Source organism: Anopheles merus, chromosome 3R (genome assembly GCF_017562075.2).
Source record: "Anopheles merus strain MAF chromosome 3R, AmerM5.1, whole genome shotgun sequence".
In the NCBI taxonomy this organism is placed as follows: Eukaryota; Metazoa; Arthropoda; class Insecta; order Diptera; family Culicidae; genus Anopheles; species Anopheles merus.
The window spans coordinates 9654925-9682312 of NC_054084.1; the positions used below are offsets into that span (position 1 = coordinate 9654925).

A 27388-nucleotide genomic window follows, 5' to 3' on the forward strand; every position below is an offset into this window, starting at 1 on the left:
CACAACCTTGGCTCACTGTTTGCTCACGATCACGAACATCTCCGCGAACCGATGCCGCACGGACGGTTTCGCACTGCACCGCGAGCAGCAACGTTGCCACCACCACCACCACCGCGCCACCACATCTTCGTAACGATCGCTCGGCGCAACTTTCTCCACTCGGGTTTACCGACGTGCGCCGAGAAGCCTGCCGCGCACGAGAGATCGCGGATCTCGCGGATTTCCAGCGCAAATAACGAAACATCCCAAAGGCACATCTACATACTACGTACTCACCTAAAGCTGGCTGTAACCGTCCGAAACCAGTTCGCCACCACCGTGCACGAGAGAGAGAGAGGAAGAGAAGCCTCGCATAAGGGCGCGAGAGTCCGAGACACGGGCCGTCGGGGTTCGACTTTTGATTTCATAAAAGCACGATCAGCACAACGCATCGCAGGCCAGTCGCTGAGAAGTCGTTGCGGAGTGCGCACGTGTGCTAAGCAGTGGGTGTCCGCCTCTTATCCCTTCTTTTCTTGTCTCTTTTTGGGGGTATTTTTTGTAAGTTTAAGTGAAGTGCATACGGGAGGGAAAGCCAAAAAAACAACCGAGTGTCTGGGCAGCCGCGGGGGCAAAAGAAAAGTGTAACGCGTGCGGGAAATAATGGCAAAACAGTGACTTCATCGAATGTGCACACAATTTGTCGAATTTCGGTGTAACGTTGTGCTGCTGTGATTTCTTGATGGGGAAAATTGTATTCCGTAACTCCGAAGTGCTCCGTTTGCAAGTGCAAAAATTAGACATACCCCATTTACTATCACTGTATCAGTGTAGCAGAAGCTTTTGCATCTTCTTTTACCTCTTTGTCTCCTAGTGGAAGTGATTTGTGTTGCACTGTTACTAAATTATCCTTTCCTTTTCTTCTCAGGGCATTTTTACTTTGGTGATATAGTTATTAGGAAGTGAATTGTAAGTGAGCACGTAGTGCAAAGTGTTCGGAGAGCTTAACATTTGAACGAGTACAGCAAGCAAACGTCCGACGCACGTTTCAAACCTTCTACTATCGTTTACCTGTGTGTGCACCTTATGTTTAGTTTTGTGTAAAACCGCACACCCATACGGTGAACGCAGCTAAGATGAATCTATGCACCACGACAGCTCCCTCAGCAAGGTAGGTGTTTTGTTTGGGTTTGGTCTTCTACTGCGCTCTCTGGGGCAGACATGTGCATAAAGCGTTACATTGTTTCGGAACGATCAAGACATTTGATTTTTAAATCAAGTAGTAGCATAATTCATTTTATCGCAATATTTTTATACATTCAGTTTCGTTGTGCATCGTTTGCTCTTTAATGTAAGCAACTGTTAAGATAAAAATTTAAAGTAGACACTGAATGATATCAACATGGTGTATAGTGACGGAGTTCAATTCAGATGATTGAATTAACAAAATACAACTAAAACCATATTTTAAAATTCCTTAAACAAACCTCAGCCAAACAATGTCAAACTGCCGCTTTCCAACCAAAACCTGTTTCGATCATTCTCGAAGGCGGATGGAAATAGGAAAAATCTGTGCGTGGGTATGGTCAGCTCTTATTGTCTCGAATTAAGCCACTTATTTACACTCATTTGATGTTGCAATTATGAGATCGGCCAGAGATTAATTCGGCACTCCAATTAGACCAAATTGCAAACCGCCAAACAATGCAACATGCCTTCCGGCCACCCCGCAAGTTCTTGTGGCTTTTATTGTGGCTCATTCTCACAGCCTCTCCCTCTGTGTGCGGCTCATGATTTATGCAGACATTGAAATTTCTGCACAATCCCAATTGCACAGTATAAATCATTACCGAAAAAATCAGAATGATCATACTGTTAGGGTACGCGTATGCTTATTTGCAATCATTCCAGTTTTCTACGCACACCTACGCAACACCCAGCGCCAAAAACCGGACATTCGCCGAAGGGCAACTAAGCGACGAACTTCCTCTCGCCACACGGTCGCGTTCGAAAAGATTCAAATCTTAAATCATTGTTCATCGTCTACCTTTTCTTTTTATGCTTTTTGGAGGGCGGTATGCGACTGTGGAGGTTATGCTCACGATTTTTTTTTGTTCACAAACCACCAACCACTCATTGGTGCCGGGGCACATCTCACGGCGAGATGATTCTCCCCTTCTCGTACCACCCCCAGAGCCGAGCGTTTCAACCTGTTCAACGATCGACAAGTTGCACGGCTCATGTTCACACACCTTGCCACCCGCGCAACAGTATCCCCCCTTCTCTTCCCAGCCCATTTTTCGCTACGGGGCACGACGAAGACGGCTGTGTCTTTTATCCAACACTAGCCGCCCCCTTTCTTCTGCGTACCGCCGGCACCAGGTTGCGTAAGACAAAAAGGCAATTTCATTGAGCAGATCTTTGGACTTTTTTCCGCCTCGAAGTTTCTCTCTCACCGGCCGCGTGATGCGTGATGCACGAGCTAGGCACGGTTTTGGCACATTTTATAGATTCACCGGCAAAAAAACGACGCCATGAAGCGAAACGTGTCGTTTCCATCAATGAAAATTGGTAATTTTATTCCACCAACGAATGGGACGATTGTTTATTTATGCTAACATAAAAACTCCACGGCTGGAACCGCCACGAACCACATGTGAAAACTGATGTACAATAATCGAAGACATACAAAAGTGGAGGATTAGTTTTATTAGCCGCTTTTTTTTTTTTGTTGGCCTTCCTCCAGACATCTCAATTCGTCTCGAATTTACAATTCATCAGCGTCTTAAGACCAATTTTTGGCGCAAAGGCAATGATCCGTCCAACAATCAAAACAAAATTAAAATACTAACAAAAGTAAAAGCTAGGCATAAAACATAAAGCCTCGCTTTAAATCGAGCCGATGAGCTAGCACTGTTGTCTCCAGCACGAACTTCCGATAATTGACACCATTTTTATGACACTCGACTTCGATCAAATTAAACAATACTTTGAATACCGTATCAATCAAATTATTGTCTTTCCTTTTTTTTTGCTGATCAACATAATAGCTCCGAACACAAAGAACAGTTTTAATACACGGAACTTCGAACTCCACACGCAGTCAAAAGCCATTCGGCTTGACGACAATTTTTGCAGAACGCAGACAGCTTTCATAAACCTGTTGGCCGTCCGTTTTCGTTGACGCTGCTTCCTTATACGCGTCGCTTTTTTTTGTTGTCTTCCTGGTCCCGCGCCTCAAACCCATCGAGCCTGCGGGGGCTATTATCCAATTCTTGCGCAGGAAGACCCGACCCGGCCGGTCCCCAACATCTAGGACCGGTCCACCGGGCCCCAAAATGACCCGAAAGACCTGTTGTTGTTGCCACTGCGCTCTGTGGTCGCTTGCACGGGGGAAACAAATTATTGTACTCTTCCTGCAGCACCTGCTGCTGCTGCTACTACTACCCGGGAGGACTAGCGACCCCACGCAAAAGGTGATAAAAACAAGGAAACAAAGAGGAAGATACCGTTTTTGCGCTGGTAATAAATAAGCCTCGAATCAGAACCGAACGCTTGCAACCGTCCAGACGGTGACGTAGTCCTTCAGCAGCGTCCACGTAACAGCATCGCCCCGGGTAAGAGGTTTCGAGGGAGTCCTCCCATCCTTTCGCCGACCGAACGGTTCATTAATAAAACATAAGCTTTCCCAAAGACACACACAAACGCGCGCGCGTCCCTCTTCAAGTATAGTCCAGCGGAAGATAACCTTCCCCCCTTTCCTTACGGTTACGCCATAAAATATGAAGCTCCAGCGCGGTCGAAACCAAATTTATTATGCACCCGACCGATTGGCGAGCGTTTTACACGTTACGATTTTATTTTGTGGCTTGCAAGCATAACCCCCCAGTCGTTCGATATAAACACTACCGCGGCATAACTACACATCGCGATTGAACACATGTTTCGAGTGCGCGTTTTTGCAGCTTGCGCGGACACACTCCGTAACGTGTACCGTTTAGACTGTGTACCATCATCGTGGTTTGCAACAAGTACAACACGCGTGTCCATGAATCGATGCGAATTATGCAGGGCGAGCAGACAAAAAAAAACACGATTACTGCATCAAACGATAATATTTTGCAGAACCAAAATTAGGTCACCCGGATCCTACTTTCCCGGTTGACATTGGACATTCGCGATTTGCAAAAGCGGCATTTTGAAGGACAATGGCGACCGAACTAAATATCGGGAGACCCTGGACGACAACTCCACTTACGCGGTGCACGGGGAGGGTGTTGGAACGTGACGAAGCTTGCAGACCCAACGACTTGCAACTTCCAACTACGGTGGTGCCAACTCACGGCGAATGTGAATCATCCGTGATAATTATTTCGCGTTGCATTCCACGTCAACGACATCATTCGTAAATGCTATTGAAGTAAAGTGTTTTTGTTAACCAAGAACCAGAGGGAAGTAAAGAAGCGCTTAACCGTGCGACGATTCATCAGATAAAATTAGATGATTTTTCATGCCTCAGGAACATTTAGAGAGGTTCGTCGCTTAAGAATCGCGTTGAAATCTTTTGTTGTAATAAGCGAGATTTTTATCGCGCGCGTTGTTTCTGGATGTCATATTGCTTTAATTACTTATAATTAGTATAATTTAGTCAATTTGCTCAACTCGGATCTTTGCTAAATTGTCTTTTTAAAAGAACCATCGATAATTATGAATAATTATAAATAAAAAAATTATTTTAAAAAATCATGTGAAAGTACAATGTGTTGTTCTACTTGCAACAACAGCTTACTTTCCTTCGCAATCTACTCTACTTTGTATGCTGAAGCAATCTGAAGCGCACCTTCCCCGGGGAAGGGGGTCTAACAACAACAACCTCGACAATCCTGCGCGCACCTATTAACATAATCCACCGCGAAGGTGAATGAATTCGGTTTAAAGCCGTCTGTTATGGGACATTCCTCGCCAGGCGGCAAACCTCGGATCCTGCGCGCGATCGTGACCGGTTTGACACGAAAACCTGCCAAAGCCGCGAGGCGAAACTTAGAACCTTCTTTTTTTTGTGTTGTTCTTTTTCTGTCGCTTGCCATCATAGGCAGAGGTGCTCTTGGAGCTTCGTTAAGCAACACATACAAACACATTCCGCGAACACGCCGTGTGGCAGTTTCGATCGGTGCCTTTGCCCGTACGTCAGCCAGCAGCAGCAGCAGCAGCTGTTGCACGCGGACGCTCCCACGGAAATACTTAGCACGCTCGCAAACGAGCATCGCATTAGAATCTATCGTGCCATCCAAACCGCCGCGCGTTGCACTGCGCCTGTCCAATTAACATCATTAACCTTTTTTTACCCCTCCATTCCCGGTCCCGTTTTCCCCTCCTGCTTGATCGTTCGATCGTTTCAATGATCGTTTGAAGATGTTTTTATTTTACATCCATCTGTGTTACGATACAACACAATCCTCCAAATGTGCACTTTCCCGCTGCCGGTAATGCATCCCGGATTCTCCCTCTCTGACTCAATGGCAGCGGCGCTATTTTCCGGAATGTGCACGCGCATTCGCCAAACACATGTGCGCTCCCGCAAGGCACCACAGCGACGTCACAGTGTAATGCGAGAAGTTTATTGCTCGCAGTGTGCGCGAGCACGCCGACCGGGATCGGAAGATCCGGGATCGTAACCGCGGGACCGCGTACCACAGCGACGCGACAAACGCCTCCTCCCGCAGCTCATAAATCTTCGCCCGTTTCGGGTTGTGTTGAAGATAAAAATAAAACACAACTCCGGCAAAGGCCTCGTGGCGGCCGGAGGATTATTTTTGGCGCACCAGTACATTGACGCAGATTCGGTCGCTTCGACTTGATCGTCTCGAACGTCCGAGGCACCCTGTAGGGCGGCAGCATCCACAACGACACGCCAAAAGCGGGTCTTATGTGTTTCCCCGCACGGGACAAACGCACACCCCACCCGAGCGATCTCTGGACTGGTTGCGCGTTGCGGTTTTATAATATACGCGCACGTGCACAACACAACCGGCTCCAGTTTTGTCACCTCCAACAAGCGAAATAGGGAGGCGGCGAGCTGTTGCCTTCAATCTCCCGGGCTGACAGACACCCCCCCAATGACTGACATCATCACTGTTCATCTCTTCAGGTTTTTTTTTTCTCTTTTGTTTCTATCATCATTCCCTGATGGTTCGCGTGCCGATTCCAACGCCATATTTCACTTTCTACTCTACCACCGGATAGAGATCTACCGACAGCGCGCCCTTCCGCCGAACCGCCGGGAGAGGTCGTCGCCAATGAGCTGTCAAAGTCGCCCCCACGACGCCAAACTGTCATGCTGGCCCGCCGTCCTACACAGACCGAGCGCGCGCTGCCACTTCGAGCTGCATTTCCTCGTTCCGTCTTTAATTAACATACAAAGCCGGAGTGGAGAGTTCGTCCGCAGACAGACGAACCGCGTCCATGTCACACACCACCCAGCACACACAACAGCAAAAAAAAAAAACAAGCGAGCGCTGGTGATCTTCGCGCGTCACCGCACGGTAAATGATTGATCGCTTCGAGTGGTTTGAAACACCCGAGACGCGGCGACCTTAACGTTTTGGCGCATCACACTTCGTCGATCGGATCGACCGGTGGGCCCCCGCTGCTTCCAACAGCACCAACACACACACACACACACACGCGCGAGGGAGGGTTATCTGGCGTGAACTTGAAACATGACAAATGGTGACATTAAACACCTGGCTCGACAAACAAGCGCTTCACGCCAGGCCAGCAGCAAAACATACCTCCACACAAATTAACGCAAATTTTCAGCGATATGTTATTCTATCGGCGGCGGTTGTGGTTGTTGCTTTTTTTCCTGTTACCTTCTGTGCTTTGCATCCCTTGTTGCTTTGCCGGCAAGGTTATTGCACTTTTTGACGCCGACTCGACACCCACTAAATTCGAAAAAAACGGACGACACAACGCACACCACCAAAAAGCACAAGACCAGACAGACGACAGTTGCATACCCAACGCTGTCGTCGTCGTCGTCAACGTGATCGTTTGCTGCATTCTGGGGAAGATCGCCCGCTCAAGGCGAACCGGTCTGCTGGCGCGTGAAGATGAGCAAATGTCTCTCACACGGCAGCAGTCGGCATTCAAAAACAGCGAGCTTACCTGAAATTCTTCTCCTTGCCCGATGCAAAAGCCCCTGGTGCCATATCTTGAGCCTGGGTCGCTTCGAGCGTGCACACGATTACACTTCGTGGACGGTACCCCCTAGCTAGAAGTTCTTGTGCCCGGGTACCACATCACCGACCAACCAAATGGTTGCCAATTAGCAACGGGTAATGAGACAGTTTAATTTCAGTTCTCTCCTTCACACCGATTCTGCAAAGGAGGACCCCGGCACAAGCGATAATTTAATATAATTAGTGAACACAATCGCACTAATGTACAAAATTTATGGGATGAGGTTTCACGCCTGCCCGCCCGTTGAAGTCTTTCGAGCTTTGTGCTATTTAGAATGAGGACGTTCTCAGTCGCTTTTGGATGGATTGTTGTTTTTTGCAAGCAAATCTAAATCTCAAGGCATATAAATAAAGCATAAAAGCTTATTTTTGCAACACAATTCACTAACACACTATCCCGCTATTACTTAACCCACGACGCGCTAACCGCAACCACGACTTGCTATAAAAGGCTAAAAACAATAATTGAAAAAAAAACATCAACACACGACATCTCCGCTTCATATCCGGCCGCACTCGTCACCGGATCGGAAGAAGTTATTTTCTCGCTGTTATAAAATCATTCCTCCTCTCCTCCTTCTCTATTCCGAGCCATCGCACGATTCGTAAGCGTAATGCTCGCGCGCTGCCGTGCCGAGACTACAACCACAAAGATACTAAGCCGTTCGCCGAGATCGGCTCCGTTGGGTGATGGGGGTTGAAAAACGGTGAAAGAGTTTCATTTCCTTTCGCGATCAACACAGACACACACACGGACAAACGCACAGTCGTTTGCAGTTGTTTCGGAAGAAACCCATCACATCACTCGATCGGTGGTTACCAGTGCCGCTGAGCAGATGAAGTAAGCAGACGCGTACGATCGAAAGTGAATGCCGCAATGCGTGAAGAAAGTGCGGCGGTGGCATCGCCGTTGCCGCTTTACCCCAGCAGTCCGGGGTCCGCTTTGGGATGCTGTGGGAAGCATGCTTTCCTTTTCCGCACGCCCAATGATGCGTTCCGTAGTTTCATTTGAATATATGCGCATTGCCTAGGCAAAGCCTGCCGTCGGTTGGCGGTTTGGTGGTAGCGTTTTGAGTTTAAGATGAGGGGGGAAAAAACACCCAAAATCACATCGTTTACCATCAATTTTGATATTTGATTCCTTTCAAGCTAATAATTTTCGCTTAATGATCGTGACATTTTGCCGAAAAGCCTACCAAAGCCCCCGGGGTGCTACACTACCTCCATGAGTGGGAGTCTGCACACACACGCACAGGGGAGAGCGAGAGAGATCGATTAAGCGCAAAACAAAAATCCATTCCACAAACAGGCTTGCATAAGCCCCCTACACCCATACACAAAAATGCATCATTTTAATGAAATGTTTCCTTTCTTTTCTCTTTCAGGTCAGTATCGGTGTCATGTAGAGGAATGGCCGAGGGTGGGACAAGATAGCGACTGTGGCCAAGGGAAAAGCAAACCCCGTCTCCCCGTGCTGTTTGCAGTTTGTATTTCTTCTTGTTCAATTATGAGTGATAATTTAAGCGCGAAAGCAACCACCGCTTCCACTTTCCAATAACTAAAACAATATGTGTTAAAAAAGAAAGAGCAGACGAGGCCTTCAGGCCGAGTTTGTGCATATGGTTGTATGGGTTTTGACTGCTAGGAGTGCATTTCCGGCACAAACCACCCGAAGAGGTTTCTCGCTGTACCAAGAGTGTGTACAAACAAACCAGCATCAAACCGCCAACATTAGACTAGATATATAGAAGGCAAACAAAGGGTGAGAGAAAAGTACAACCTGAACCAAAAAAAACCAGGAGAAGAATGCACGAGTAGGAACTGCACGCGCACGACCTACAACGCCCGAGAGCGGCGAGAAGGGTTTATTGAAAATGAAAGTTCCCTTAGCTCAGCCGCCGCTCCACTTCTGATGGGACCTCTTAGGTTTCTTGTTGTTGTGTTTTTTTTTTCTGTTCCTCTTCTTTATCGATCGCTTTTACTCTCACTGTGAGCGGGCGTACCAGCTGCAGCTTGGGATTGTGCAAAACTTTCTCCACCAACGCGGTTCCAGAAACCGGGACAATATTCTGCTGACCTTCGGTTGGAGAAGGAAAAAAACAGCATGAAACGGATACTAGCCTTTTGCACTGCATCCGGTTCGAAGGACCAAACATCGAAGGATTTGCTTCAAAGCGACGAACCCGATTAAGAATCGTTTTTCGCTTTTTTAAAGGTAAAAATACCGCATTGTGGACGAAACGTTCGAAAAGAAGCTTTTCCAAAACACCAAAACCACCACGCAGAAGGTCACGAATGCGTTTCGAAATATGCACGCGAAACGGCATTCCATCTCTACGCGGTGCGCGGCACACAATATCGCCCCAAGCGCCGGTTGCACATTTCGGTCTGTGTGCGTCGTTGGTCGTCGGACCGCAAACGACGCGACTCGATTATGATTCTTGTTTTTTTTTTGTTGCTATTGTAGCCTGTCCAACATTTGCAACCGGATTTCACCATTTGGCTGGTTTGCAAACGCAACGGATGGTTTAGCCCTGACATCTTTGAATATATATTTTTTTAAAGTTTTTAATGCGCAGGTGTAGATGATTCGGACCCACCAACACCAGTCGGTTGAGCAAGTGCTGGGTTGGGGAAGTTCTGGAAGGTTACTTTGTGGCAATGTGGTGAAATTTTAAGCATAAAAAGAGCCTCAATGGCATCATTTTCTCAACAAAAATGTTGAGGCTAGGCTTTATTTAGTAATTGGTCTAGACTAAGAAAATGAAACAGCTACATTTATGCAACCAAACAATAATCATCAATTAAATGCAAATCCCAAAGATAATCATAATTTTCGTCCACTTTTCCCGGCTCGATTTTTTGTTGCCTCATCGTTCAGCCACTCAATCGAGCCAACCATTCCACAAACCGCTCATCTACTTCTGCAACAAACTTTCGCTTTCATCTTATCCGTCCAACCCCTTCCCGTTCGATTGCCGTATCTTGAGAAAAAACAGCCCACTCGACTGTGACCGCATTCCGGGCCGGCTTTCGGCTCTTAAAACCGATCACCGATCGTTCCAAAGCTTCCCGCCACCAAAGTTCGAAATCTTGCGGAATCTTCGAAATTGCACCGTCCCATTGAATTGCACACACACATAGACCGCAAATTCCCACGAAGCACTATCGCTCCCTCCCCCTAAACCTCAACTGCACGCGGCTGTGTTGATGATTGGAGAAGATGCCTGGGAAATTTTCGCTCTCGGTGTGCAAATACTAACCAGGCGCTTCTTGCCAAGCGTGATCGTTCGGCGGAGCTGCATTGTAAAAAAAAAAAACATGCCCGTTACAACGACCACCATCACACAACGCCGTTTAATGCGGAAGTGGCCCGGGCAGTAGTAGCTGGGAAAACAAACGGCTCGTCTGTGCGTTTGGGTGTTAGTAGCATGATTTAAAATATTCATACCAATTCGCATTGCAAGTACACTTCCTACTCGTCGCGATCTTCCTCCTGGCGCGGGGGAAAGCCATTGAACCGTGGCGCGAAAAAGGGGGCAATCGTTTTCCACCAGTCCAAAAATCCGCATAGACTTGTACGCACACACGCACACATACACAGGCGTGTTTATGGTCGGCCGAACAAAGCGCGGGGAAGGTGGAGATTGGTACTTTGTTGCTCCGACAGCATTAAAATCGGTTTCGCCTTTGAAATCATCTTAGCGTGTAAGGCGTAATGTTTTGCAACGCGTGTGGGTGGGAGGGCCGGCTGCTGCCGGCGTGATCATCACGGGCTGGTGTGTAGTTAATTGCGTGGAAAGCGATTAAAAAAATAAAGCGTGGAGCGAGGGAAGGAAGCAAAGATCGATATTTGCACTACACAGTGATAAATATTTACAAACAGTTGCTGATATCTTTGTTTTTAAATCGTGCCCGATATGAGATGAGGAGTAAAGGCAGTGTCAATGCTCCCGAGCAATAGGGAGACATGACCTGAGTAGACCTTCGTACCGAAGGGTGAATTGTATCGACTGTGCGCTAAGTTCAGATTCAGCAAAGCTCTAGCAAATGATGCAACAAGCGCAGGTTTCAAAATCATAATCATTTCTCAGTTTTATTACCCTTAACCGATGCTGGTAGCAATATCGAGCCGCTATAAAACCGCCACGAAGAAACGGGTAACTTTTGCAACCTCTCAAAACCAAACCATCCAAATCCAAGCGCCACGGTCAGCGGCTGGCCCTCCAGACAGCACTGCACATTGTTTGCCCGGTCCGTTTATGGCAAACAAAAGCACCCCCCTTTGAATGTGTCTTTGCGCCTTAAGCTTACGCCACCCACACATACGCCTGGGGTACCGCTCGGGCACAACAATTACGTGCAGAGCGTACCAACCTAATGTGTCAATTGCTACCTCGATCCTGCACCATCATGGTGCGATGCAAACAGTGTCATTACTGCATCCGACCCACTGCACCAGAAACGAACGTGCAGACTACACCGCCTGCACCCCTGCGGGTGCCAAAAAGGGACGCTGCTGATTTCGCTTTCGATAAACTGCTGTTGATGCGACCGATGTGATGGTTGGGCGTAAGCGACGAACCCTTGTAGTGTGCTCCCTCATCGCTTGGGTAGATGTGAATCAGCTGTGAAGCTGCCAAGTGTGGTTCGTTTTAAGGTTTGCCCACACAGACACACACACACACAAACGCTAATAGCTGGGGTACCTCTTCCTCCATCCCATTTTCTAGCGGTGCCAAGTGCGGAACGGAAAGGGTAACAACGACACTTAGCACACATCGCTCGGGGTAAAAGAAGCTCTAAACCCTTTCTAAAGAGCACTTCAAATAAGCAGCCATTTACGCCATATCCCTTCGATTGGATTGGACCTAGCGATTGACTTTTGCATCCATGTTTTAATGTGTTTTTCTTTCTCTCGTGCAGCTTGGGAAGATCTTTGCAGGTCGAAGAATGTCTGGCTGGTGAGGTAGCATGACGAGACATAAGAACAACAAACACATAACCCTATATAACCTTCGTCGAGGGACGGAGCTTTAGTATGTGGGACTGTGCGTGTGAATGAAGGGAACATATTGAAAGCATTGGAATTGGTACATCGATACAAACACAGCACCGATGAAATGGATTGGTTCCTTTTACTAGGACAGAGCAACCTGGTCGAAGCGCATCGTTCAAGGGAATTGCTTTTATTTGTGATGACCAACCGTACGGAATCGAACGGTTGCATTGGATGAAGCAATACATAAAGGGATTAATCGCACAACTGTTCTTTCAATTCAAAAGGATTAATGATCCGTCGTGTCCTTTGCTTTTCGGAGCAATTTTAATCACTATTCGGACATTGCCAATACATAGCGAACAACACAAAGTTAAGCCTTCACAGCCACCAATCTTGAGAAGAGCAATTTCCAAGTATCATCAAAGGTCACATGACTCACCTGGAGCAAAGACCCGAGAAGCACGAATCTAGTGAGTAATTTCAACTCATTCGAAATCCATCTGCAATCAATTAAACTCTCCGCACGTCGATGATGCTGCTGCTGCTGATGATCGCATCACGCCACGAGGGATTCCCCCGAACCGGAATAGTGTTGTTTTGCACTCAGCCAAAGCTCATCAAGTTTCGCGAGCGTTTCAGGAATGTGACAATGAACTTTTGGTATCCTAGAACGTTAACACACACGAGAACATCCTCTGGCTCCTGGCTCTTCTGGGCAAACGGCACCGTTCGTGAGTGTACAGTACAGCGCGTGTTGCGTTTTGTCGTGAGCACTTGTTGCTACTACCACTTACCGAACCGACGAGCGTCGGTTGGTGAAGTGGTGCGCAAATACACAGCCGGTAAGGCAAACATTACATCTTGGTACATACGCGTACATTGTTTGGTCGGTGGATTTTTGTTGATTATCAAGAAGTTTGATTTGTGTGAACAACAACTCCCTGTTGCTGCACAAATCGTTCACACAGAGATATATCCAGCGCTAACGTGCATGAGTTACTGAGCACGCTTGTTCCGTTTTTTTTTCTTCGTCTTCGTTTTCTTGTAAATCCATTATCTTCATCAGCGATACTATCATCCTGCGATGAAGGGTTCGTCGCCTGAATAATGCATTCCTAAACGAGAAGTCTTTTGTGTTTTTTTTTGTACTCAATTCATTCCACTGTCGATGAAGCTTATCCGTAAATCATTCCACCAATCGGCACACAATGTAGTGAGTGTGTTTGCGGCGAAACTGACAATCAACGCCTCTCACACCAAACCCATTCATAATTAAGCAAACTCAGAGCTGATGATTTAATCAAGCAGGGAGAACAAACATGTATGGATACCTCACCCCGCTCTGTACAGCCCTCTGGTGGCAAAATCTCCTCATACACCATCATACTGGAAGTTCGTGTGCCCGCTAAAGTCACGTCCGTTCCAGCAGTACCTTGCAGTCGCAAAACAAAAACATCCTCACCAAGAATTCAAATTAGCATTCCGCGACACACTCGTCAATGCTGTGTCCCTAACGGCGAAAGTACAGAAGCCGTTGGGTCAGGGTCTACCGCGTTCCGGCCGGACTCTGATAACTTCGGCGGGGAGGGCACGATTACACGTGTGACGGGGGCGCGATTTACGATGCCTGCCAGCGCCATAAATTGGTAGGTAAGGCTCGTTTGCGCGGGCTGTGCACAATTCTCGTCACGATGCCTCACGCCAAACGACAATGCAGTGTGCGCTTGTCCTCTCTCATCAGTGTCCCTTTGGCGTCGGAAGATGACTCTATTCAAGTCACTCCGCACAAACGACCAAGCGTGTTAGATAATTGTACTCCTTTTTGCGTCGATCGCTCAACGTCACCGATGTTGGTTTGATTTATATTCTTATTCACACACTTGGATTTTGAAGTATGCAGGAGCTAGCTGACGAGGAGGGGAGTCTTGTGTCCAAGGTGTTACACCATTCCCAGGCAAGCCCCCGGACATTGACGGGGGGACCGTCCCCTGCATGATTGTACCAATTTACTTTCACTTTTTACCGAACAGGTATGATGATTGGGTGACCGGACGGCACATTCTTGGCGGCATTTAATCGGCACCCTCTGGGGGTGACTTGACGATTGTACAGAGTGTGGAGGGAGTTAAGGAAGGGGGCAGGATTTATTACCGCATGTCTTTTCGCGGTCGGGTCATATCACGTTGCCTCTCCGTCTCTCTCGCTGATCCAACTACAATGCACAGTTCCATTTGTCTAACGCAGCATGAAACGATAAAGGTCAACATTCTTTTGTAATAATCAAACAACATTGATTGATACCAGAGACCAGAGACAAGAGAGAAAAAAGCGTACAGCCAACAAACAGCAGTGAAACACAAGCTGCCTATTTGCACAAGCCTGCACAGAAGTCTCCAGAAAAGGAAGTTCAAATGGCAGTATCATCAATCAGCCGAACTCGCCCGAGATCATCTTCCTTATCTGCAAAGATCCGCGAAGGTCATCGGAGTGGGTTTCTGTTTGCTTTGCACTGATTCTTCATTACGACAGCAGACCAATGTTCGTCTCAGGGGACACCCCGGATCCCGTTTGCTGATTCGCGACACCGTTTGTTCTAACAACTACCGCGTACTCTCCCTTTTTTCTCGAGCCATAATTCAATTATCACGCCAATCAAGCAGCTGATTCAACCCGGCAAAGCCGGTAATTCCTCACAAAAAAGAGGAACGGGCAGTCCATTATCTGTCCCGTGAGCTAAACGGCTGGTCGCTATTTGCACGCAAAGTCTCTTTGGGTGCTAATGGCGCTGATTTTCATTCATACCACCTGCCCCCAGGGAGAGCAACCCATCGAACGATGGGAAGGAGGAGCTGAGAGTTTCTATCCTACTATCTGCATTCTGTTCGGTACATGATCTGGTACGCAGCGGTGCAAACCGAACAGTGACCATGACAAGCAAATATTGGCGAGTGAGTAAGGATCATGCAAACACAAAATGTTGGGTAGAATTGAATTTTGATTCACGTCCGGGGTTTGGATGGTTTTTGAGAAGTCTTCGAGGTTTTTTTTTTTCTTGTGGAGGAGGGCCAAAATGTCAGGCACTACTGGAAGCCACTTCTGAGAACGCATGAGGGATTGATTTCCAAAACATCCGGGTTCTATGGGCTGCAGCGGAACATCCGGGATAGCATTTAAAATTATCAACATTTTAAAATCGCTTTTAGTGTAAAACATAAGGAGTGATACATTGGAAACTTTTAGAGATGCATTTGTCATTTCGAATAATGGCTGATCTTGCACAAAAGACTCCTTCAAAGACTTCAGAAGATACTTAGTATATCTCAGCTATTATGTTTGAAAGCGATGGGAATGATCCGTATAACGGGGCATTGAAAAAATTACAAAAACAAACACTGAAATTGGATGTTGTATCCCGTCCGCTGTATAGCCTAGACATTGATCCTTCGGATTATCGTATGTTCTAGTCGATGGAGCATGATTTAGCTCATCAAAATGTAAACTATAGATATCGATGCACGAATAGGAGCATAAGAGGCGATCTTTCTCCACGATTAAATCCGTGTAATACTCAAAAGATGGAAAATAGTAGTATTGAAAAAATTATTTCACCAATCGATGTATCACCATAAAATTTCCATTTTCAATAAAAAAAAAATCATCCAAGCGAACTACTTATAGTCCTACTAGGTATGAGATAATAACATAATCAAATTTCCCATAGAGATTACAAAAAAAAACTTTCACTATAAATTAATTACCGATATTCTACAAAATATTCAAATGCGTTACGCAGTGCTGCCCTCTACCGGCAATTCGCGCCCTGAAGCGCACGGCGAAAACGCCAGCTGTCATCCGCCCCAGCTGTCAAATCGCAACCCCGACCACCACACGTTTTGTTTACGTTCTGCTAGCCGATTACGTTCTCGGGCCCGCACTTGGCTGTTCCGTTCTGCCGTGAACGAACGTGAAAACCAAAACACGGCACACGAAAGACCACTAACTATTTATATACCTCGCCCGTCCAGTGCAATTTCGCGTGTGATAAACAGTGCAGCAGTGACGTGGTGCTGTGTTTGCGCAACACAAATGTAAGCACAGAAGAGGAAGCAGTAGAGTGAGCTTCCGAAAAGACAACCCGCATCAACCACAGCCAATCGAAACGCGAAGCAGAGAAGATGTCGAGCTGTTCACGCAAAATTCTCGCCCTCCGGATCCATGCGCTGGCGAAGACGTTCAACCGGTGCTACCACCGTGCCACAGCCCTCCACTGCCCGTCGGGGCCACCGAAACTCTCGCCATACGATGTACGTGCGCTGGCTCTGCTGGCAGGGGAAACCAAAAACAGGTTTCTTCCACCAACTTCCAGCATTACCATATTTCTGTGTGTCTCTCATACCACACCCCGCTGTTTCTCTCTCTCTCTCTCTCTCCGCGCCCCGGCAGGTCAACTGTATACTGCGAACGAACGAACACACGCAGGAGTTTTTCGGCGGCTCGGTTAAAAGCTACGACTCGAACCAGCTCGCCTCGAACTCGCCGATCGAAGACTCGCGCAGCGAGGCGAGCTGCGTCCACACGTCCGGTTTGCTGCTGGGCATCTTTGACGGTCACGGCGGACCTGCCTGCTCGCAGGTCATCAGCAAGCGGCTGATGCGCTACATCGCCGCCTCGCTCGTGCCGCCGGACGATCTGCGCCAGCACGTGCTGAACGGTGCGCAAAGCTTCTCCTTCCTGAGCTGCCATAATGATAAGGCAAGATGCGGCTAGTGCCCTTTAGCAGGGCGCTTGGAAGACACAAAACCATGTGTGCGATACTAATATCTTCCCTTCCCACCGGGGGCTTCTGGAATGTTCATTGCAGCTAGAGTTTGTGAGCGAAATCAAGGAGCTGTACGAGAAAAGCTTCCACCAGTTCGCGAACGAGCTGACCAACACGACGCTGGCCGGGTTTCAGATGCACCAAACGCTCGAGAACGCGTTCATCCGGCTGGATCAGGATCTGTCCCGGGAGGCGATCGAAATGCCCAGCCTGCGGACGATGTCGGTGGCGATGAGTGGGGCCGTGGCGCTGGTCGCGCACATAGACGGCCCCCATCTGCACGTTGCGTCGGTTGGCGATTGTTCGGCCGTGCTCGGTACCGTCACCGACACCGGGCAGTGGATGGCGAAGAAGCTCACCAACGAACATAACTCCGACAATGTGGGCGAAGTTCGACGCTTGCTGAGTGAACACCCTGCCACGGAGCGGGATACGGTGATCCGGGGCGAGCGGTTGCTCGGTCAGCTGGCGCCACTGCGAGCGATGGGTGACTTCCGCTACAAGTGGTCACGCGAGCAGCTCGAACAGCTGGTCGTGCCACAGTTCGGAGAGCAGGTCATTGCACCGTACTACCTCACACCGCCCTATCTGAGCGCGTGCCCCGAGATTACGCATCACATCCTAACGCCGCGCGACAAGTTCCTGATCATCGCGAGCGACGGCTTGTGGGATACGATGAGCGCCATGCAGACGGTACATCTGGTCGGGGAGCACATGTACGGGAAGGCGTTCCTGCAGCCGCTAACCCTCCCCAAGCAGGACATTACGCTCGGGGAGATCAGTCAAATGTTAACCACTCGAAAGGCGGGTCTGCAGAAGAAACCGCTCGATCGCAACGCGGCGACACATCTGATCCGCAACGCACTCGGCGGCACGGAGTACGGCGTGGAGCACTCAAAGCTGTCGCACATGCTGTCACTCCCGCAGGACATTGTGAGACTGTTCCGGGACGACATTACCATCACGGTGGTGTACTTTGACTCGGAATATCTGCGAAATTGTCCCACTTGATGGCGGGAGGGTGGAGGTGATGGTCCCCGCCGTGAGTTGGACAGTGCTTCATAGGGAACCGCCGGAAGCATTTAAAACACACACACACACACAACACACTCAGAGACAGTTCAATGTCGACAAAATGGTAAAGGCTGGCCCCTTTTTACCGCGCAAATATGTCCTACCGCTCAACTCAACAAAGCGTGCCCGTGTGTTCCTGTAGCGCGTTAGGTGTCCTAATGAATCATTTTATCGCAACAGCGTTACAACAGAGGACGCACACACTCACATTAGGTGCTTGTTTTTTTATTCCCTTGTATTTATGTTTCCGTTTATATGTTTTTTTTTTAAAAGCAATTTCAAAGGCCAATGAGTTGATCAACACGAATCAATCAATCGAGACCTGTCATGCGGTCGTTCAAAGCCGGCCACAGCGCAACGACGACGCACACGACGAATTTTATTTTACGGAAGTGCAATTTGACGTGAATTTATTGGATTGTTTTAAAAGATTTATCTGTTGAGTTCTTGAGTAGTTAAACGTGAATAAATTAAAACTAGTTCCGATTGTTCCGCCAACTCTGTTTACGGTCTCCATTTTTTGCGCCCAACTTCATCTTCCGAAACGTGTTTGGTAACGGATTGATGTAATCCATCCATCCAACCATCCCTTCCTCCCGGACACAAGTGAAGGTCACACAGGTGTGTGTGTGTCCCCATGATCGGGAGAGCCAAGCCAAAAATGAGCTGAAAGTTCGAATCAGAAATCCGTGCTTTGGAGAAAGTGATCCCCGGAGAAGGTGGCACCACTATTACGCCATGCCGGCTCAACTCATCGAGCGCTCCCCTGGCGGTGTGTTACTCAACGGTGTGAACGGCGTGGAAGAAGAAGATTCCACACACACACACACATACTCAGTTCCGGTTGATAATCCGGTGGACACAAAAGACGAAAAAGTGTGTTAATTTGTGCGCTATGATCGAACCTGTTTGGCCGTTTAAAATGTGCCCTAGGAGTGGTTTGGAGGTGTGTACCTCCAGCCCCCTGAAGGAAAAAAACCCAAAAGGTGCAAAAGTAAACAGTAGCCCAAGAAACGGACAGGTCTTTTCGCTCGAGTAACGCTAATGCGGGCACGCCACGGATGATCGAACGTGCGATCTCCCACCGGAGGCGTGAGTATGTCCGAGGCGAATGCCGATGACGTCGGCTTAACGTAGTCCCCCCATTATGGGGAGGGGAGCATGGTTGCAGGAAAGTGAAAACCAAAACATAACCTAATTTCCAATTGCACCCCTTTCCTCTTGGTCCGATCGATCGTGCAATGAATACGGTATATGCCGTAAGACCTCGGGGAAAGAAGGCTTTCGTCGTCAGTGTGCCAAACGGTCCGATCCGCGTGATCGGAGCAAACAAACACATGGGGGGGGGGGGAAGACGGTGCGCGGATAACATTGGAATATTTTACGCCCTTTTCCCACAACACAACTATTTACATGAATTTATAAAACAAAGTTACTTAACACTTACGGTACTTACGAGAAATGGAATTCCGGCACACGGAGAGCGACCTTTTCACTGCACACACTTGTTGGGCAGCGTGCAGCATGCGCTACTACGATGATTTGAAGACGGGATCCAAAACACTTTTCCAGAAATTCACCCTTGACAGTTGTCAGCTAGAAACAGTGACTGACAAAAAAACTTTTTACTATTTTATAGACAATATAGAAAATCGATTTAATTTTTTGGGACACATTAATAATGTTTTCACAGTAATTACAAACTATAAGGTTCTATAAGGTTTTACACTTTTCTTCTATCCTTTTTTTGTCTATACCTGTATCAACTTTCAAACCCATAAAACAGATAACTCCACCGCTCTGGTTAGCTCGAACCCAATTTCCGGAAACACCTCTGGAATTCATTTCCACATTTACAATAACGAATTCACTATGGATCATCTTCACCGTCGAATTGGCAAATGGCAAGTTTGCGTAACACTATCCCCGTTAAGCCTAGTTGGTCATTAAGCCTTCGGATATCAACAAACACCGTTCCCTCCTTGCCATGGGTACGGGATTTAAGCTAATCATCATAAGACGGTGCTGCCGTTGCCTACCATGCTACGGCGGAAAAGGTCGCCTTCGCTTTGGAACAGTGGACGCTCTTAAACGCATTTGCAAGTGATTTATCTTCCAGCGGAATCGTATGGTGGAATAATCAGAAAGCACCTGGAGACGACTTCCATTTCACATTTGCCGTACAATCAACATTGAATTTTGCATAAGTATGTAAGACCTTTCCGGTTGATTAAATGTAATCAGCGTGCGGCTCCCTATCCTATCCTATTTGCAATGAATAATTGAAGCTTTTTGTGCGTGTGTGGAGACTGATCGCGTGATCGTTTTCTTACAAGCTTTTCCAACCCTTCTAGATGGTTAGATGACCTTTTTTACCCGAAAATCCATAATTCAGCTGTTAAACGGGACAACGTACTGTAGAAGATGGATTTTAACGGAGTTAACACGTGCTCGCATGCCACCAAAGCGTCCCAATAATGCTCGTGCACGTCCCTTGCCTATGGACAATAAATTACACAGCCAACACGATTGTTGTTTGGTTGTTTGAGCAAACCAGACACCGGGACATGGATACCAAAAAACCAATAAACAAATCAAACATGAGTTCCCCTTGCTTGGCAAAATACACACGACTCGCAGTATCGTCAGGGAGCACCAGCAACAGCATCTCGCGGTTTTTGGTCTGCCGATAAATTTAAATCAAACAAACAACACACACACGGCACGGAGTGTCTCGGCAGCAAACCGATACCCCCCCCCCCATCCCACAAAGCCCCGCACAGGTTTCCAGAAGATTCGTAAAACATGCGGTACATTAATTTCGCCCAGCCAAACGTTGTCACGCGAAGCTTTGCTCTTAGTGCCTTTCTTCTTTCTGTGCTCGCCCTCTCTGTCCAGAGCTATTCCCAGGAGGATGTTGTTTATGGTTCTGACCAAAACACAGTCACAGCACAGGCATGTCCACAGAGCACTCCATAAACGGTCATTGCCTTGGTCATTTCATTGCTTCCTTCCTGGTGAAATCAATAAATTAACAACAGCTGTTTTGTGTGGATGATAAACAAGTTGCAGGACGACAAATGCAAACTTGTAACGGGGTTTTTTGGGGGGTGGTGGCCACACATTTCCGAGAGGGAAAACGGCAATAAAACACGGCTGTTCCTGATCGAGACGCCCAGACTTTAGGACCAGTGCAATATGCATAATTACAAACAGGTTTTACAGCGATCTCCGAAATTGCAACTCCAGTTGCCCACTTTCACCACTTTCGGAAAGGGGCGTTTGCTCCAAATTCTTCCAAAAGTGTTCGCAATGGAAGGTAGCAACTTCCTTCTCCGTGAGGCTATTGATGCTGGTTTTATTATTAGCATAGAACTAACCACATCAGGCCCTATTCAAGAATGTTGTTATCGCATTACGCGATGACATCACCAGCAGAAGCAGAAGAAGGAAAACCGGATTCCAACGCTATCAAGCCCGATCAGTACCTTCAGAAGCGCCACCTACCTATCTGGTGGGGTGTCACGCGATATGAGCAGCATTCCAGCGAGCGATCTTCTGCGTGTGTCGCACACGCTGATTTCATGCTAAATCAATTAAATATTCAAATTATCTTCATCTTCTGCCACTGCCACAGAAAGCTCTCGAACGTGTTGCCGGTAAACCGGATTAACGGACGGGGACTGACACTCCCCATTGAGGCCGATCTTTTACTATCCAAATGAAAACGATATCTTTGGGGTGGGGGGAGGAGGGCGCACCCTATGGTCACATAGTAACAACAGATAAACCAGCGTCATTGACCTTCTCTCTCGCTGGGAGAGCCGTCCTTGCGAAAGATTTTTAACACAAGTTTCCCAATTTCTTCCCAACATCTCCTTCATAGGTCCCAGCGATGGTACCCGTTTGCCTGCGGACTGCTACTACTCCTTGCCCTCCTAGCACACACCACCACGGGAGCCGACCTGAAGGAGCGGGCCCGTGCCGCCCTGCTGCTGGAAAAACCGAACGGCCCCGCCAGCTGCCAGGTACAGACGCCTCAGACCTGCCCCCCGAGCAAGTTCCGCTCGGCGTCGGGCGAATGTAACAACTTCAACCACCGGTACTGGGGTGCACGGGGTGATCCGTTCATCCGATTGCTGCAACCGGATTACGCCGACGGTCGCCTAAAGCCTCGCACATCCGTCGGGTCGCATGCACTGCCCACGCCCGACGTTATCGTCAATCAGCTGCAACGCTCGGTGGACGAGAAAGCCATCCATCCGCACATCACCGCCATGCTGCCCGCCTGGGGACAGCTGCTTGCGTACGATCTGGTGCAAATACTGTCACCCAACTCACGCTACCGCTGCTGCCGCAATCAAACCGAAGAGACGGTGGAGGATGTGGTGCAGTGCTACGTGCGGATGGGCGAAGGCTGCCGAGAGTACAAGCGATCAATCCCGTCGCACGATCCGACCAACTGCGAGTTCCACTATCGCGATCAGATGAATGCCGCTTCCGGGTTCTTGGACGGATCGGGCCTGTACGGTACGACGGAGAAAGAAATCCACGCGCTAAGAACGTTCCTGAACGGCAAGGTAGATACGGCCGCGTGTCTGCGCTGTAACGAACCCGGTGCGATCGGGGCGCTCCACACGGTGCTGCTGAAGGAGCATAACCGCATTGCCGAGCAGCTCGCAAAGCTCAATGCAGAATGGAGCGACACGACACTGTTCTACGAGACGCGCCGCATCGTGATGGCGCAGATACAGCACATCACGTACAGCGAGTTTCTGCCCATCCTGCTGGGCAGCCAGATTACGAACAACCCGGACCTGCGGCTGGAGAACGGTGGCTACTATAGTGGGTACTCGAGCGCCAACCGGGCCGGTATGTTTGCGGAGGTTGCGGTCGGTGCTGTGCCAGCCTTCCTGACGATGCTGCCACCGGACATGTACAACGATTCGATGTCGGCCGAGATACTGCTGTCTTCTCCGGCGATGCAGCAAACGTTCATACCGGATCATGCGAGCTTCAACGATGAGTGGACACCGATCTCGCTGGCTATTCAGCGTGGACGCGATCATGGAGTGCCGGCATACCACAAGGCGATCAATCTGTGTGAGAAGCGGTTCGGTAAGCCGTTCGGGGAGAAACTCAGCTTCGACGACATGCAGTACTTTGGGCTGGGACAGGGCAAGCGCGAGGTTCTCGAGAGCATGTACCAGTAAGTATGGCGAACTCTTTTTCCCCGTCTCGCCTTGTACTTAGTACTTAACTTCCCCAACTCTGTGCTCCCCTTCCAAAAAACAGAGATCCAGAAGATATCGATCTTCTCATCGGTGGGCTGATGGAAACGCCCGCCCTGGGCACGGTGTTCGGACCAACCCTCACCTGTCTGATGGCGATCCAGTTTGCGAACATGCGTAGCAGCGATCGGTTCTGGTACGAGAATGATCTTCCACCGTCCTCACTGACACTGCCCCAGCTGCAGGCGATCCGTCGCGTGACGCTCTCCGGGCTGCTGTGCGAAACGAAGGACGTCCAGCGTGCCCAACCGAAGGCTTTCATCCGCGAGGATCCGTACCTGAACGCACGGCTAAGCTGTGAGCAGGTCGCTGGATTGGATGTGTCCGCCTGGCGCTCCGAGCAGGACGATGTGGTGGAGGAGTACATGCAGGAGGAGCAGCCGACGCCGCCCGAGTTTGAGGAGTTGAACATGGACGTGATCTCGACCGCTATCAACAAGGCCAAAACGAAGCTGAACGAGCGCAAGCGCCAGGAGTACGAGGCGTGGGTACGACGTAAGTATTCTCTTCGGGATGATCTCACTCATTGATGGGTGCTCTTATACAAAACTCCTCGATTCCAATCCTAGAATCAGTTCCATAATCGGAATGGGATCAGGAATCGGAATCGGATCCGTGATTGGATTCGGATTCGGAACCAGTTCCGGAATGAAAATCGAAATAATAATCAGTTCCGTAATCGGAATCGTATTGGGAATCTGAATCGGATCCGTAACTGGATTCGGCTTCGGAACCAGTTCCGGAAAGTGAATCGAAATAGCAATCAGTTACGTAATCGGAATCGTATTAGAAATAAGTTTCAGAAATGGAATCGTATTTGGAATCGGAATCGGATCCGTAACTGGATTTGGCTTCGGAACCAGTTCCGGAAAGTGAATCGAAATAGCAATCAGTTACGTAATCGGAATCGTATTAGAAATAAGTTCCAGAAATGGAATCGTGTTTGGAATCAGAATCAGTTCCGGAATTGGATTCGGATTCGGTTTCGGTATTGGAATCGGATCCGGAAATGGAATTCCAACTATTGGGATGTTTTTTAATGAATGTTCTTCCTCTTCACCTACAGAGGGAGGCATCGATGCCAAGTCCCCGGACGGTACAGCCGCTTCCTTCAGCAAGGCGAACCGCAACGCACTGATCATCGCCAACACCTCACTATTCTACGAGCTGGCCACCAACGAGATCGTCAACTCACTGCATACGTAAGTAGACGATCAACCCTGACCTTCGGCTAAAGATTAACCTCCCTTTTCGCGTGTACCTCCACAGCCTGCGACGTCGCAAGCGTCAAGTGTTCGATAACAATCTCGGTGGCTTTGCGAGCGACGACTTCAGCAATGCGCTCCAGAGCGTGGACGTCAATCAGTTCATTACCGGGTCGATCTCGCCCATCAATCTGGAACCGCAGTGCGAAAACCTGGAAGCACCGTGCGACACCACGACACCGTTCCGCACACTCACCGCGCACTGCAACAACCTACGCAATCCGGAACTGGGTCAATCGCTTACCGTGTTCGCGCGACTACTGCCACCGGTGTACGATGATGGCATATCGCAGCCACGATCACTGTCTGTCACAGGGGCACCGCTTCCCAACCCACGCTCCATCTCCTCACTGATCCATCCGGACATTTCCAACCTGCACACGCGCTACTCCCTCATGGTGATGCAGTACGCCCAGTTCCTCGATCACGATCTCACCATGACGCCCATCCACAAGGGTTTCCACGAGTCGATCCCAAGCTGCCGGTCGTGCGATTCTCCCCGCACCGTGCATCCGGAGTGTAGTCCATTCCCGGTGCCACCGCGTGACCATTACTATCCCGAGGTGAACGTCACCAGCGGTGAGCGACTGTGCTTCCCGTCGATGCGATCGCTGCCCGGTCAGCAGACGCTAGGTCCTCGCGAGCAGATCAACCAGAACACGGCCTTCCTGGACGCGTCCCAGATTTACGGCGAGAACGGCTGCATAGCGAAGAAGCTGCGCGGGTTCTCCGGACGTCTGAACTCCACCATCCATCCGATTCAGGGCAAGGAACTGCTGCCGCAGAGCCCGGTACATCCGGAGTGTAAGTCCCCCAGCGGGTACTGCTTCATTGCCGGTGATGGACGTGCCTCGGAACAGCCAGGCCTGACCGCAATCCACACGGTGTTTATGCGCGAACACAACCGCATCGTCGAGGGACTGCGCGGTGTCAATCCACACTGGAACGGAGATCAACTGTACGAACAGGCACGCCGTATCGTGATCGCTCAAAACCAGCACATCACGTACAACGAATTTCTACCCCGAATTCTTAGCTGGAACGCGGTAAACCTGTACGGGCTGAAGCTGCTGGCACAGGGCTACTACAAGGAGTACAACCCAACCTGCAACCCATCGATCGTGACGGAGTTTGCGACGGCCGCCTTCCGCATCGGCCACTCGCTGCTGCGTCCGCACATCCCGCGCCTGAGCGTGCAGCATCAACCGATCGATCCGCCGCTGCTGCTGCGCGATGGCTTCTTCCGCACGGACAACTTCCTGCAGCCCGGACTGGTGGACGAGATTTCGCGCGGCCTGGTCGCCACACCGATGGAAACGCTCGACCAGTTCATTACCGGCGAGGTGACGAACCATCTGTTCGAGGATCGGCGCATACCGTTCTCGGGCTTTGATTTGATTGCACTCAACATCCACCGGGGCCGCGATCATGGCATGCCGTCGTACAACAACTACCGAGCGCTTTGCAATCTGAAGCGTGCGCAAACGTGGGAAGATCTGGGGCGGGAAATTCCACCGGAGGTGATTGCCCGATTGCGCCGTATCTATGCGCACGTCGATGATATCGATCTGTTCCCGGGCGGCATGTCGGAGCGACCGCTGCAGGGCGGACTGGTGGGACCGACGTTCGCCTGCATCATTGCGATCCAGTTCCGGCAGCTGCGCAAGTGCGACCGGTTCTGGTACGAGAATGAGGATCCGGTGGTGAAGTTCACCGAGCAGCAGCTGGCTGAGATTCGGAAGACGACGCTGGCGCGCATCATCTGCGAGAATCTGGACGTGGGCGGGGACATGCAGCGGGCGGCGTTCGATCTTCCCAGCAACTTCCTGTAAGTTTCGGTGCTGGTTTGAAGATGTTTTAAGATCGTCGCAGCTAACCATTGTTTCCTTCTTCGTCTTCTTCTTGTAGCAATCCACGTGTGCCGTGCAACTCCATGCCACAAATTGATCTCAGCGCGTGGAGAGAGAACGTCGTCCAGGGATGCCAGATCGGCGGTAAGAACGTGAACGTCGGCGAGTCAGCCTTCCCGTCGCCCTGCACCAGCTGCATCTGTACCAACGAGGGAGTAAGTTCTCAGAAAGTTCCCAGAGTGTGTTTGTGTGATCGCCTTTCACTAACGTGCTCTCGTTCGTCCTTCCAGCCCCAGTGTGCCTCGCTGCGCATTACCGACTGTGCCCAGCTGGCCCGCGAGTGGCCCCGCGATGTGATCCTGCGGGACGACGTGTGCAGTGCCCAGTGCGGGCTGGTACTGCAGAATGCCGGCACTCCTCAGGGACGCAACATCCCGATCAGCTTGCGGCCACCTCCTCAGCGCATTGCACGGTCGCGCATCGTGCAGCAGCAGACCGGCTCGGCACCGTTCACGTTCCAGGGCTTCCAGTTCCCCGATCTGTCGCAGTTTATCGGCTAGAGGAGGTCCCGGATGACCCAGTGGACTAAAAACACTGTCCGGTGTCCAAACACTTTTGTACATATTGAGCGGCCATAATTGATAGTTTCCTTTCTTATTTCCGTATTTTTTTTTACATATATTTTATTGTGAGGAATTCGTTCCTGGTTTCAGTACCAACCTTATCTATTTACCAACTGCCCACCATGTCCCCCGATGGTGATCTCGCGACGAAGGCTCACACAGGCTCCTGTGTGTGTGTGTCTGTGTTTCTGTATGTCTACTATTTTATTACTATCTTCCCCCTATTTTCGCCTTTTCGCCACTTCGC

General features: G+C 49.4%; 3 protein-coding genes across 5 annotated transcripts in view; 2 read left to right on the top strand and 1 right to left on the bottom strand.

Moving 5' to 3' along the window:
• LOC121595210 (metallo-beta-lactamase domain-containing protein 1) overlaps positions 1 to 19674 on the bottom strand; it is a 93674-nt gene extending 74000 nt beyond the window's left edge. Inside the window, exon 1 of the mRNA XM_041918984.1 lies at positions 19569 to 19674. The gene's annotated coding sequence lies outside the window, so the exon portion shown is untranslated. The remainder of the gene's footprint in view (positions 1 to 19568) is intronic.
• Positions 405 to 27255, top strand: LOC121595205. Of its 3 annotated transcripts, none has more exons than XM_041918974.1 (8): positions 405 to 482; positions 905 to 1147; positions 21999 to 23321; positions 23408 to 23898; positions 24470 to 24605; positions 24673 to 26496; positions 26577 to 26733; positions 26809 to 27255. In XM_041918974.1, the coding sequence occupies exons 2-8, from the start codon at positions 1113 to 1115 to the stop codon at positions 27076 to 27078; spliced, it is 4236 nt and encodes a 1411-aa protein (XP_041774908.1). In that variant the 5' UTR covers positions 405 to 482; positions 905 to 1112; the 3' UTR covers positions 27079 to 27255. The 3 variants fall into 3 exon arrangements, with proteins under 3 accessions (XP_041774908.1, XP_041774907.1, XP_041774911.1); XM_041918973.1 differs by having other exon boundaries at positions 422 to 537; XM_041918977.1 differs by having other exon boundaries at positions 434 to 528.
• LOC121595209 (pyruvate dehydrogenase [acetyl-transferring]-phosphatase 1, mitochondrial) lies at positions 16085 to 18610 on the top strand. The gene is made up of 3 exons (XM_041918983.1): positions 16085 to 16523; positions 16663 to 16971; positions 17081 to 18610. The coding sequence occupies exons 1-3, from the start codon at positions 16395 to 16397 to the stop codon at positions 18047 to 18049; spliced, it is 1407 nt and encodes a 468-aa protein (XP_041774917.1). The 5' UTR covers positions 16085 to 16394; the 3' UTR covers positions 18050 to 18610.
• Positions 27256 to 27388: the final 133 nt, after the last annotated feature.

Bases quoted from the DNA above. Each gene is read 5' to 3' on its own strand.
- LOC121595205 (XM_041918974.1), top strand. From the start codon at position 1,113: ATGAATCTATGCACCACGACAGCTCCCTCAGCAAG. The intron at 23,322-23,407 runs GTAAGTATGGCG...TCCAAAAAACAG, and splicing joins GTTCTCGAGAGCATGTACCA to AGATCCAGAAGATATCGATC. The intron at 24,606-24,672 runs GTAAGTAGACGA...GTACCTCCACAG, and splicing joins ATCGTCAACTCACTGCATAC to CCTGCGACGTCGCAAGCGTC.
- LOC121595209 (XM_041918983.1), top strand. From the start codon at position 16,395: ATGTCGAGCTGTTCACGCAAAATTCTCGCCCTCCGGATCCATGCGCTG. The intron at 16,524-16,662 runs GTACGTGCGCTG...GCGCCCCGGCAG, and splicing joins CGAAACTCTCGCCATACGAT to GTCAACTGTATACTGCGAAC. The intron at 16,972-17,080 runs GCAAGATGCGGC...TGTTCATTGCAG, and splicing joins TGAGCTGCCATAATGATAAG to CTAGAGTTTGTGAGCGAAAT.